The sequence below is a fragment of the Rhinolophus ferrumequinum genome, chromosome 6 (genome assembly GCF_004115265.2).
Source record: "Rhinolophus ferrumequinum isolate MPI-CBG mRhiFer1 chromosome 6, mRhiFer1_v1.p, whole genome shotgun sequence".
Classification (NCBI taxonomy): domain Eukaryota; kingdom Metazoa; phylum Chordata; class Mammalia; order Chiroptera; family Rhinolophidae; genus Rhinolophus; species Rhinolophus ferrumequinum.
The window spans coordinates 9,346,171-9,359,829 of record NC_046289.1 but is presented as its reverse complement, the minus strand read 5'-3'; the positions used below and the strand labels follow the sequence as shown (position 1 = coordinate 9,359,829).

At 40.4% G+C, this 13,659-nt stretch overlaps 1 protein-coding gene across 16 annotated transcripts in view; it reads left to right on the top strand.

Annotated features, from left to right (window-relative positions):
* The window catches only part of UNC79 (unc-79 homolog, NALCN channel complex subunit), a 240,447-nt gene that overhangs the window by 162,779 nt on the left and 64,009 nt on the right, over positions 1-13,659 (top strand). For 14 of the 16 annotated variants that reach the window (XM_033108855.1, XM_033108860.1, XM_033108868.1 and 11 more), the window contains 3 exons: positions 4,856-4,963; positions 8,165-8,281; positions 10,958-11,041. In XM_033108855.1, coding sequence (XP_032964746.1) covers positions 4,856-4,963; positions 8,165-8,281; positions 10,958-11,041 — 309 coding nt within the window. The remainder of the gene's footprint in view (positions 1-4,855; positions 4,964-8,164; positions 8,282-10,957; positions 11,042-13,659) is intronic. The other 2 variants (XM_033108867.1, XM_033108858.1) reach the window with 1 other exon arrangement.

Sequence of the window (13,659 nt, the reverse complement as noted above, 5' to 3'; positions counted from 1 at the left end):
ACAACTGATTATATATTTTAACCAAATATCAGCAATCTGGTGAACATTGTGTGCCATCAGGAACTTAAAAAAAAAAAAAGTCCCAGATACAACCAAGACCCTAATCCGTGGTTACCAGTTGATGGTGTAGTTGTCACAGCACATGGATTTCCTGCCTTAAGTGCCACTTCTTGTGTTTCTTTGGAGGCACCGTTTCTAAGAAAGATAACTCGCAAAAGTAGCAAGCTGATAGCCCACCTCATCCTAAAACAGAGTCTTCTGCAGTATTACCATGATACTGCTTCATTTCTCCGCTTACATCTAAAAAAGAAAGTGACTCTTCAAAAAAATGGAGTTGGTCAGGGATGATTATTTTATTAGATTCACAGACTCTAGAACATTGAGAACTGGCAATGATCTTCGAGACCGCTAATGTAATCCCTCATTTTTTAAAAAATTTTTTTATTGGGGAATATTGGGGAACAGTGTGTTTCTCCAGGGCCCATCAGCTCCAAGTTGTTGTCCTTCAATCTAGTTGTGGAGGGCTCAGCTCAGCTTCAAGTCCATTCGCCATTTTCAATCTTAGTTGCAGGGGGCACAGCCCACCATCCCATGCGGGAATTGAGAGGACACGCTCCAACTCACTGAGCCATCCAGCCACCCCATGTAATCCCTCATTTTTCTATAAGAGGCAGCTGATACTCTGGGGAAGTGATGTGCCTTGTCTCAGGTCACACAGGCAGGCAGTGGCAGTGCCAGGACTGTTCTCCCAATTCCAGTCCTACTTCTCCCACTACTCCACACAAAAGCCACTCCTAAGAGAGCGGGCTCAGCTTTTATTTGCCTGGGGATTTCCTGAGGTTTCCAGCTGCTTTCGACTTCATAGAACAGAGCTGTGTACCTCAAAGGGGCTCTGTAAAAATTTGTTCAGTGAACAGTGGTGTATTTGGAAGAGATCATGCTCCAGTCGGGCAGAGGGAAGAAAAAGATCCCGATAATAACAAGAAAATTGAACAAGATTGCGAGGGAAACTGGGATACTTTTTATCGCTTAGAGCCAGGAAAATTTCTGCCTGTAGGTGGAAGAAGGCATTGGCCTTGAAACTACAGAGATCTGTAAAGTGAGTTAATAAGAAACCACGTAAGATCTACAGCGTGGGTAGATATAACATGTAGGTTGTAGTGGTATGTTGTGTGTGTATGTGTGTTGCCTTCTTTATTCATCCAAACTTTCAATGCCTCTGCCTATTTAACATGAGAAGAAATTTCCACAGCCTCCTGCAACCTCATCTTCCTACCTTCCAGCATCTGCTCTGATACACCTGGTCTTCCTGCCTGGGGCTGTCTTATGTTCCTGTCTAAAGCCAGCCTTTCCCCATGTTGACAAGATTCCATTTCTCTTCCCTACTCAAGGATATAGGCCCAGAAATTCTCCTCTCTTTCTTCTTCCTTTTTCTTTCTAAAAGTTTCTTGACTTGAGCAGACAAGCATAATCTTATTTCACTATCTTTAAAAAACATAAAAGCTCTTGATCCCAAGTCTCCCACATTATTAACCCATTTTGTTCCTCCCCTTTTAGGAAAACTTTTTAAAGAGTTTCCTAGACTATCCCTATCTCTAATTTTCTCCCATTCTATTCTTTCTAAAAAGAATTCATCGTTCCCATGAAGCTTTCATCCCCACTAGTTTTCGCCCAAATTTCACTTGTCAAGGTCTACACTCACTCTCTTGGTGATCTTATATACTCTTATGGTTTTACATATTGTCTGTATGCTGAGATGACTCTACCAGTTGCTAGAATAATGGTGTGTAACAAGCATAACATCTCAGCAGCATCCAACAGTAAGCAGTTTGAGAGTCTCTTGGTTACCTGGGGATCGGCTAATCTAGGCTGGGCTTGGCTGGGTGGCCAGTCTCTTCCTGGGACCCATGAAGCCTGTGAATATTCTTCTCATGGTAATGGAGGAGGCATAAGAGAGCAAGCCCAATGGTGCTGGCACATTTCAGGCCTTTGGTCATGTTATGCTTGCAAATACTTGGTTAGCTCAAAAAAATCACATGGCTGAACCCAAGGTCCAGAGGGGAAATATACTCTACCTCTGTAGTGGGAGGAACCTCAAAGTCGTATTGATTCAGGGAGGAGTAAAGAATTAGGGCCACATCTCCCAGATATTGCATGGTACGTACTCGTACTGAAAAATGATCAGTTGTTTATCTGAAATTAAATTTTAATTGGATGTCCTCCATTTTATCTGGTTACCTTAATCTACCTTCAAAATATACCTATAATCTTGACCCTTCTCATTACCTCTCTGCTTCCACTCTGGTCTGAGCCACCATCCTCTCTCACCTGGGTGTATTGCCATAGCCTCCTAACTAGTCCCCTGCCTTCTAACCTTATTGACTTCTTATCTTCCCAACACAAAAGCCAGTGCTTCTTTAAAACATGAGAGTATGCCATTCCTTTGCTTAACACCCTCCATTGGCTCCCCATTTCTTTAATAGCAGAAGCTCAAGTCATTTATATTCCTAGAATGCTTTATGTGGTCCCAATGCTCATTGGCACCTCTCTGACTTCATTTTGCACTGCTCTCTCCACAGCTCTGCTCAGCCACAGTGGCCTCTTGCCATTTCTTGACCATCCCCTACATAGTCTACCTTAGGGCCTTTACACTGACTGTTCCCGCAGGTGGAAACTGTCTTCCCCGGATATCCGCCTGACTCACTTTCTCCCTTCTTTTTATTTTTTGATCAAACATCACGTTCCCATTGAGACCTGGACGATGCCACATCCTTCCACCCCACTTGGCATCTCGCAATCTCTTTCTCTTTTCTATTTCTCTTCTACAAACAATTACTCTTCTAACATGCAATCGTTTATTTACTTCTATGTATATTATTGTCTGTCTCTTCCCACTAAAAGGATAAAATCCTGAAGGCAAGGATTTTGTTTGGTTTGCTTGCTGATTATATCTCAAGTGCATAGGAGAGTGATGGAAAATATTTGATGAATGAATGAATTACTAGTATGACATTTTCTGCACATCACTATAAAAAAATTGAACAGAAATAGTTTAAGCTAAGTGTATAGCTCTATTCAAATATTTGTTATCTTAAGCTGCATAAAAATGGAAGGCTTCATAAAATGATTTAAGAGTAAGCAAAAATTGCCTGGATTAAAATATCTTGATACACTAATGATTGTTAATGACTACCTTACAGTAATTTCTTTAAAATTAAAGACACACCAAGGATTTTAATAAGCATACCAAACCTCTAAAAGTCTTAATAATCTTTCAAAGGATTCTTCAAAATTAGCTTTAAGCTTTCTCATTCTACGTTATTGATGGGATTATTACTGCAGCATACATCAAACAGATACTTGTAAGAGGTAATTATGCACATTTTTAGCTAGTGGTTTGGGGAGAGTATCTAAGAGAAAAATAACCCAATCTTTAATATCTTAATGACTAAGGTAATTTAAAATGGGTAGTTATTTATGCTTTATTAAGAGAATTTGGGAAACATTATTACAGTTATACCTTTTTTTTGTTATCAAGTAGTTATTAATCTGGTAAGCATATCTATTCAGAAAGACCTCTGAAAATCAAAAATAGATGTTTCAAAATCAATGCTCAAAAAGTTTTCTCCCAGGCTCTCACCTAGGATGTATTTTTCTTTTATTTCTGACAGTTTTGCAAATTTTGTGATCATCCAATAATAAATAGCATCTTCATACTTAAATTGTATGTATGTTTGGTGGCTTGCTCTGTGGCAAGAAAAAGCAATTGGCCATAGGAAAAGGATGAGACAGAGACCTTATTAAGCTTAAGATCTTGAAGCCACTTGGGGTGGGTATCCCTGAGTTACATATGGCATAGTGCCATCATGAAAACCCATAGTGATGGCTCCAAATTGCTCACTATGTTCAATATATATTGCTGCTTAAGATGCCAAGGAGGTTTGTAAAGAATTTTAGGAGGTTTGCTATGATAAACCGTTCAACTTTTCAAAGAGGGTTAAAGGATAACCTTTACCTAGAATAATATGGAGGCACCTTCTTTCCCATTATTGATAGATTAATAGGACAGTATTACATGCTGAATATATTTCACCTTAGATACATTTGTCAAAGAGAAGAAGCAAATGATACAGTCTGTTTCTTGCTCAACTAATAAAATATAAAATCTGAGTTAACAGCAAGTATTTATTTCATGTTAGGTACAATCCCTGCTCTTAAATTACTTGTGGTTTAGGGAAAGTTATAGATGAGGAAATAGAAAATTACATTATAATGTGTTCAGTTAGGGAGAGGTTAAGGACGGGGTGCTCTGAAATTATGTCTAGTGTCACCTGATCCAGTTTTTTGTTTGCATTTTTTTGGGGGAGGAGGAGTCCTAGAAACCTTCCTGGAAGAGGAATATTTTTTTGTATAAATTGACATGTAAAAGGAAATTGCCAGACAAAGGTGAAGTGGTGAAATGATATAGGTGGAATGACTGTAAACATTAGTTTATTTCGGTATTAGATGAAAAGAGATTCAGTTCTGGAAAGGTTAAGTGACCAGCTCAAGGACAGGCAGTGTGAACATGCCTAGTTTTACTTTTGTAATTGTGCTCTCATTAATCTCTGAGGGGCATATCCACAGATCTGCAGAGTATAATGTGCAAGCAATTCTCCGTGGAACTTGGAAACCAGTGTGTGTGTAATTCCAATAGGGAAATTAGTAGGGTCAGAAAGCGTGTAATGGTGTATAATGGTTATATAACCTAAGTATAATGGATGCTTTAGGCAAGAGGAGAAAAGATACATGGAAAAGGTTCTTGAACTTGCTTTTAATCAGTGTCCTGAGTTTTAAATAATATTTCTGTTTGTAGATCCCTCTACAAAAGGACTTTCAACTTTGGAAATGCCACGAGAATCCTCATCTGCCCCTACATTAGAAGCAGGTGTGCCGGAAACAAGTAGCCATTCCTCAATATCAAGTAAGATTTCTTGTACATTGATTTTGGAACATTATCTTCAGCAATTATTTTCAATTTTCATGCTCTTGGTATTGTTATTTTCTTTCGTTAATGTTGCGTTAGCTTCCTAGGTGACACTATGTTGTATGTTCTCAGAGACCCTGAGTGCGGGCCCACTTTCGTCTGATAAATCATTGTGGTTACTGATTGGCCAAGAACCCTAATTTGTTAAGGGATACTCACTGAATTTCATCATTCAATAAAATAAGATTATATATTACTAGCCTAAACATAAGATACGGAACTGGTTTTGGGGCAAGTGAAAAGCATTGTCCATGGCAGAATTGGTACACGGGACACCATTATTGAATTTGAATCACCTATAGCATTGGCAAAATTTTATTTGGTTTAGGTTATCATAAAATAAATGTATCAGATAGATCGTGATAGCAAAGTCATGACTGCACCTAACCCTTTTGTATCAGAAAATAAAAATGGCATGAAATTTTACAAGATCTCGAAGAGGCAACCATTTTGAAACTTGCTTTCTGTTGTTGGGTCCTAGATTTTGTCATGAGGAGTTTTAGTTGCGTTGAGGAGAAGATAAGGGTGTCCACCTGGCTCAGTGGAGGCAATTAAGAGACTTTAGCATGGGAAATTCTCAGCAGGAATCAGAGATAGAAACAAAGGTCCAAGTTCCTCAATATGCCGGTATATTTTGTGTTCCATGCGGACACTGCCCAAGAAGCTGGTTAATTTTCATTTGACTTTCTTTTGAAATGAGGAAGATCCTAAAAAATCAGATAAAGATCTTTTCATTTAAATGCTGGACTGATAGTATGGAATCACATCATCATCTTCATCATTCATTCATTCATGAATTCATTCATTCAGCAACTATTTATTAAGTGTCTACTGGACACTTGGGATCAAATGTGAATAAAGAAGACACACCTTGTTCTCAGAGAGTTTACAGTCATAGTAGTAATACTAGCTGCCATTTATTTAACACGTGTTATGTGCCAGGCACTGTGCTAAGTGGTGTACACACGTTGTTGTCTTATTCAGTCCTTACATCAGCATTGCGTGGCAGATGTTGTTGACCCCATTTTGTAGATTTAAATACAGAGGTTTGGAGAGGCTAAATGCTTGCCTAAAGACCTGCAGCTACTAAGTGGTGGAGACAGGAATTGATGCTTGGTCTGTTTGACTTTCAAGCCCATGCTCTTTTTAGTATACCACACTGCCTTAGACTAATTCAAAGTCAGTTAAAATAGAGGTTATTAGCAATTCTAAGAAAGAGTTTCCAAGTGACAGTTGTTTGCCCTTTTGGTAGCAAAGAATGGCTAGCTCTGAATATAGCTAGTTTTTTTTTAATCACAAAAGGTCTATTTGATAACATGATAAAATGCCTATTTTTAAGTCCACATACTAAAATCATAAAAGTGTATTTTCTCCTCCTAATTTGTATGAGTCATCTCAGGGGGAAAAAAAGATAATGATTTCTAGTTAGATATCCAAGTTGGATATAATTTGAGACAGTCAAGATGACTAAATCAGTTTGACCTCAGGGCTAGTTAAATAAATGTATCACAAAATAAATGTGTCATCATCCCAAAGTCATGACTGAATGTAGGCCTCTTGGATTTAGCATGGCACAGAATTAGATTTCCGCCTTACTTCTCCTCTTCATTAAAAGCATGTGGTGGACAGCTCTTGGTGATGTGTTTGTTCTTGGAGGCATAATGCCAGGTACTTTGTCTACTGAGCTACACATTAAGGGTTTTTACTTGACTCTCAGGGAATTCTCAAAACAGGCAATGTCTTTAAAAACAACTGAGAATTGGAGAAATCATTCAGTCAACAGAGGTTTTAAATTCTTCTTTGATTGAGGCTGACAGATGCTGCTAATTGTTAAATTTGTTAATTCTTCTACAAGATGTCTGCTTTGGAATTTTACAGAAGCTGTACTTTGCAAGTGACTCATAAAATTGTAAACGATACCCATCAACCAGAAGAATCAGAGGTGTTTCATATTAGTTCGCATAGTCATTTCCATGAATTCTGTGAACATGGACGCCAAGACACAAGAATTCCCATCACACCCCTCTCTTTTAATCAGTTTATTAGCTGATTATTTTGTAGCTAAATATGCCATGACCACCATGAATCAAACAGCATGCTAATTACATTAAAAAGAATGTTATAATTGATTTCCTGTCACACCAAGTTGATGCCTTAGTACCATGATTGAAAACCTGTGTGTAACGTTCAAGGCTTTTTGGGGGCCATACACTCATCCTAGTTTCTACTGTCCCCTTCTGGCCCATGTAGTCCAGATCTTCTGTTTCTGAAATTGTCCTTATAAGAGAGTGAATCAGCACAAGTGCTCAGATACCCCAGTGTTTGGGATCATACAGAAAAGGCACATGCATCATCGGTGCTCTGCCATTCTCTTTGGGCTGGTGACAGGGATTGGTCGCAGAAGAATGGGAGGGCAAGAGGCAGGTGGCTTTCTCCCTCAGCGGTCTACTGGCAGAAGTGCTTTTCATTGTTTTTCTGGTTTGAAAATGCTTACAACTCGACATTTCACTGGTGGGATACTTGCCAGTTCCTCATTGCAGGGTAAAAATGTTGCCACTATTTTCTAAAACAAAGATGTGTGCTAGAATGTGCTTGTGGAATGTCACTTGATTCACGTTTTTTCAAACAGTCGGCGGAGGCTCATGCAGACGTTAAAAACAGCATTGACTTCCGAGTTCACATGTTTTGGTTTTATGACCACCTCTTTGCTGGTTGGTTCCAAGTAACATAATTTCATTTGCTTCAATTTCTCTTTAAAAATTGGGGTTGATATGTATCATCCTAATCCAAAATATACATGTGTACACACACACACACACACACACGTACCTTTTGGAACAAGGCAGAGTATATAAATAAAAGAGTAAAGGACAATAGTTATGTTGTTGTAACTGGGGTACATATTTACAGCTGCAGATAACTGCTCATAGGTACTGTTTCTTTCCTGATTGAGTGACGAAAGGTACCCGGAATAACATTGTACCTTAGTTTCTCACCTGGACGGAAGCATACAGTTTACCAAACAATTATGAATAGCTGCTGAAGGTTCAATTAAGATTCTAGATGGATGTGTAGAGCCTTTGTGTGCTGTGCAAATCAATTCCCCCTAGTAATCCTCTCCTAATTTCCTCCATATAGCTCAGTATAGGCAGATGAAAAGGGGATCCCTGGGAGCTCTGACAATGAGCCAGTTAATGAAGCGGCAGCTGGAACATCAGTCTAGCGCCCCCCATACCATCAGCAACTGGGACACTGGTGGGTCAAGCTTTTTCTTCTTGTTTTACCTCTCCGGTTAGCTAATGCCACATCCTCTGTGTCCCCTCTGCTCCCTTGTTAAGGAATAGATCTTCTCTCGTGTTCTGTGGTTCAAATAATTTAAGAAACCCTAAGGTGATGAATCAATCTGTTCTAGAGCCACCTGTTCTTCCATCTAGGCTGCTCCAACCCTTTTTTTTTACCCTCGTCTAAGACCCAGATTCCACATATTAGGTTATCTATCTGGGGGTTAAATGATGTAAATGCATAAAGGAGGGAGTGGAGTTATGATGCAAATGAACAAAACAAAACACCAGATCATCAATATTCTCTGTATTATAAAGCACCAAAAAGAAGGGGGAGTATTAATAGTGATAACAGTAACCAATGCAGCTTAGTGACGTCACGATCTGCCAGTAGGTTTGGGAACAGGAGCTCTGTGTCTTAGTCAGCAGGGTCGCCAGGGTGCAGCTGCACGCTCTTATGCTCGGACGATGGAGCTGCATCTAACCTCACTTTTAAAGTAAGAACCGGCTGCCATGACATGTCTATTTTAAACATGATCACTGCGCGTTTTCTAAATTTTGTTACCATGCTGTGCACATGTACTATTTTCTCCAGCCAGTAGTACTGCCACAGTCCTGCTCCTTGGAGTGCCATCATTCCCTTTTTGTTTCCTATTTTTGAATTAAATGGGTCATTTGGATTACAAGATTACACATGTGAAGGCACTCGGCGACATGCAGGCACTCGGAAAATGTCAGGGTTTATCACTGTGATTGGGGGGCCAGCACTGGGTTCGGGCTATTTCAGTGTCTTGGTTGGTACTTTCTGGCTACTGTTATATGAGATGCTTTTCATATCCTTCCTTATGACCAAGAATTATAATGTCCACAAAACCAAAATCTTGAGATATTACTTTTTCCCCACAATCATATTTATATACATTTCACCTTATTTCTCCGCCCCCCCTTTTTTAAAGAACTGGTTCTAGACAACTAAATCCCACACACTATACCCCATTCTACATTGAATGGGTAGTTTCAACCCTCCTGGCCTTTATAAGGTTTCTCAGCCTTTTAAAGATTTAGTGTTTTATCTTTCTTTTAGTGGTAAGTGGTAGTGAGTAATGAAATGGCCAACAGGCACGGGAGACAAGGAGAGAGACATTGGATAACCAACATCTAGAGTTTGCTGGGTTTGGGTGAAATCTCTGTGTCTATACCAAAGTGGACTTTGGTTCTCTCTTGACTGAGATGAAGCTATGTAAGGAACTGAGAATAAAAGCTTTAGTTTGGTTAGTTCTTTAATAATTAAACACCAGCTTTTGTTAGGTTGACGGGGGGGGGGGGGGGGGGCTCCAAAGAATGTTGTTCCATACTTCTGTTTTCTGTAGCAGGGAGCTCCACCTACGCTAACTATTTTACATTCTGACTACATTTACAACCCAGTTTGATTGACTCAGTAGACTTATAAAAAGGCAAATAGATCTCACTTTCCAATCCAAATTTTAATCTGAAAAAGATCTATATGATGCCAAATAACCCATTTAACTGAATTTTCACTTTCAACCAAACTTCAGCCTTCTTCATGTCACTCTGGTTTCTCATTGAATACTTGCCATTTACATGCTGTCTGAATTTCTTTCACCTGAGTTTTCCTGGGCTTGTTTTCCATCCTCCATGTTGGTTCAGTAGTCAACCGGTCCGACTAGAGCTTCATCTCAATATTCTTGTTTTTATTAGTGCCATAAAAATGCTCCCCAAACTGACTCTGGGCGGTGAACACACACTGCAATATAGAGATGATGTGTGATGGAATTGTACACTTGAAACCTATATAATTTCACTCACTAAGGTCACCCCAATCAATTTAATAAAAAATTAAAAAAAGGTCTCTCCCAATCTAAGACCAGAGGAGAGCCGATGAATGTATAGTTCAGTGTTAGGCGGCATGTCACTTTACACCACATATGTTGATTCAGTCACTCATGTCAGTCCCCAGAAGAAGAGGTCTGATCATGTAGACACACCAGGGAAGGCGGTTGAAAACATGGGTCGTGGTCCTTGCACCTCGGTGTGCACCTGCTCGCTCCCATGACACCTGCCTCCTCTCTGTCCATGCACATCTGACGACTTGCTGCTTTGCCTCATCTTTATAGGAAACAAATGTTCCCGAAGCACTGCTCCTCCGTTTCTGCCCCTGCCCCCTAATTCCTGTCTCAGCCCTCAGTCCACAGCCTGTCGTTTCCTTGCTGCCCGTTCATGTTTTCTGTGTGACCGTGCTGGCCGTTGCCTCAGATGGTCACTTCTGTGTTTATTGATTTGCATAAAGCATTTTTTCCATGGCCGTAACATTAGTCTTTCATTTTTTCCATTTCATATCAAGAGATATGGAATTTGAGCTTTTGGAGGGGTGGGTAGGGAATCTGGACTTTTTGGGGATGGTTTTAGATGCTCTCTTGCGTTCAATTGCATTTCATTTACCTGAGTGGCAGGTTTGTTGTGAAACCCCAAGCGTCCCTACCCTAGAATCTAGGACGTGTCCTGTAAACGTTAATGATCAGTAACGATGACCCCAAAAAATGGCCCCAAGAGATTACGGGTTAAATTCTTTGTGTTGTGAATTGTGCTAAATTGCCCCCATTGAAGACTGAAATGTTCTATTTATCCACAGAACAGATACAGCCCGGGAAACGCCAATGTAATGTGCCAATGTGCCTAAACCCTGACCTGGAGGGACAGCCATTGAGAATGAGAGGTGAGTTGAGTCACAGAATCTTAGACTGTAGGCACCTGAAAGAAACTGTATCTGTCCACCCTCGAGCCACCCAGCAGGTGCTGAAATGTCTTCTTTAGCAGCTCCATGAAGTGGCTCCAACCTTCCTTCGCTCTAACACGTCGAGGGAGTGGGAACTCATGACATCTCCTCTCTGAGCATCATCAATAGAAAGTTCTTCCTTACAGGGACTTTCTAACCCTCGGGGCCACACAACACTAGTCTAGTCTCTCTCACATAATTTTTTAGACCTTTGAAAATAGCCACCCATTGCTTATTCCCTCAGTCTTTTCTAGACCACACATCCCTGAGACCTTTGGTAATCCTCCCAATATGTATCAGTTTTCCGTATCATCCTGTATCAACTTGTCAGAGCATGGTCCCAACTCACCTGTGTTCCTTCTAGAATGCTGAAATCATAGGTGAATAGCTTTTCAGCTATCTGAAATTGCACAGAATATTCACTTGACTCTGCTGTTCATAGGAACAAGCTGAGAATAAATTTGTGCTAAGATCATCAGGATATGTATTTTCAAAATTCATCTCATGGCTAGTTTTGTTCTTTTTTTTTTTTTTTAATTCAGAAAGCAAGTTAACCTATCATTTGTAAAAACCAAAACACTAAAAATGAATTATGACCACATCTCTTAGCTAGTCCCTTAAATCAAGCAGTCCTACTCTTCTGATTTTCCCTAGGAATGAGGGGGTGTTTATTGCCAGCTTTTTCTAACACCTGTTTGGCCATGTAGCAGTTTTAGCCCCTGTAGGTGACCAGGTGAGACTTGTCTCACTTATGGGCCTAGGAAAAGCTTTTGTGAGCAGAAACCACGGTGGTTGAACAAACTGGTGCTTGTCCATTATCCAGCGACTCAATAGCTGCCAAAATGGAAGGAGGTAATGAGAACAAGGACAGCAGTGAGTCTCTTTCGCAATAAACTGAAGAGTCCACTGTTGCACTTAGGGGATTGATGGTGTGTAAGCATGCTTTGAGATGAACCAACACCTTTCTATTTTCTCTTTTCTCCAAGATTCCCAAAGAGGCTTTTATCAAACTCTTCAGCTTTGAAGTTGGGGCTTGGAGGAAGTCTCCTCTTTATTCTAAAGTTTCTAAGATCCTTCTGTTTCTGTTCGTAGTTCTATACAGAGTGCATGTAGGGTATTCAGTAGGGGAACCAGCTATGGTGGTGTCAGAAGTGTGGCCAACAACTGGGGGGGGATAATGGGACTGCCTTACCTGTTGAAGACTTAATTGTGACTCAGCTATAGCACAAGGCAGCTGAGGTCTGGGGCTTCATGTTTTTGCATTTCCCCCCTTCTTCTTGTACGTTTCTCTTTGTTCCCACATCGTTAGCTGCGTTCATCAATCCTTTGAGTCAGCCGGTATTTCCATGTGAGGGCCAAGGCCCAGTAACGGAACCCATCTGCTTTTAGAGATGACTGCCATCAATATTGCATCACACATTCAGTGTTGTCACATGAGTAAACAACTTCACAATATTATTATAAAAAATACTTGTTCCTTGTCATTTACATTGGGTAATGATTGGCTTGCAACTACCCAAATGACTTGCATTCTGTCCCTTTTCTTGACTTGAATTGTGATGTCTACATAAGAGTAATAGGCAGCAATCTTCTGAAAGCCTTGCTTCGGAGGTGTTTGGGTTTTTTTTAAATCAATTTCTTACGTTTCTAGTAAGACTGTGGGGACAGAGCCCCGGAAAGCAATTTCCAGGCTCTCGGCCTCACATAGAAAGGTGCTGGCTCAGGTAGTAAATGGCCATCGACTGTGATCAAAATGGCCATCAGCTGTGGCTAGTTGGCCGTCAGCTGTAACCAGTGAGCCATTGGCCACGAATATAACTGCTGTGGCTACGCTAGCAGAAAAATGGGAGCTAGCAAGAAGATGGTGGCTGAGCCTGCAAGCGGCGCAGTGAGGGTTGAGAATTGTGTGGCTCCTGGTTCCTGTGTCTCCAACCCAGCTGCCAGAAAGACTATAGTGGTGTGACTCCCCTACCTATGGCTCCGTGGGTGTTCCTTTTTGGCCTCACCATATCCTGCGTTCTTGTGTGGGGAGTGGGAGCAGAGACCCCGCAGGCCGCCCCGCACGACACATGGCGCAGCGAGCAGGGTTCCCCGCACGACAAGACTGTGTATATATCACCATATATCTTATGGTCTGAATTTCTCCACTTTTAGCACAGGCATTTCGGCGTCTGGTAGACAAGGTCTGTCAATGTTCAAGAAATGTAGAGTATTGGATTTAAACTTTCTGTGTTTTGGTTTCTTGAAGCAACTTCATGCTGTTAACCTTACTGTTTAATAATTAATCATGTTTTGTTTTGTTTTTTAATCTTGGCCCAGTTCCTGCCAATTTTGTAGTTAATCAATTTATACTTCATGCTTGTAATAAATACTGTTGCTTCCACTCTAAGCTACATCTTTTTTTCTTAGAAGTGAATCAAACAGATTTTCTTCAACTATTTAGGATGAGGACAACAAATGACATAAAATAAGTCATAAGAACTGTTCTTTTGTCCTACTATCTCAACCCATATTCAGTGTTTTACAAAGCGCTCACACAGCAAATACGAAAAGCTGCA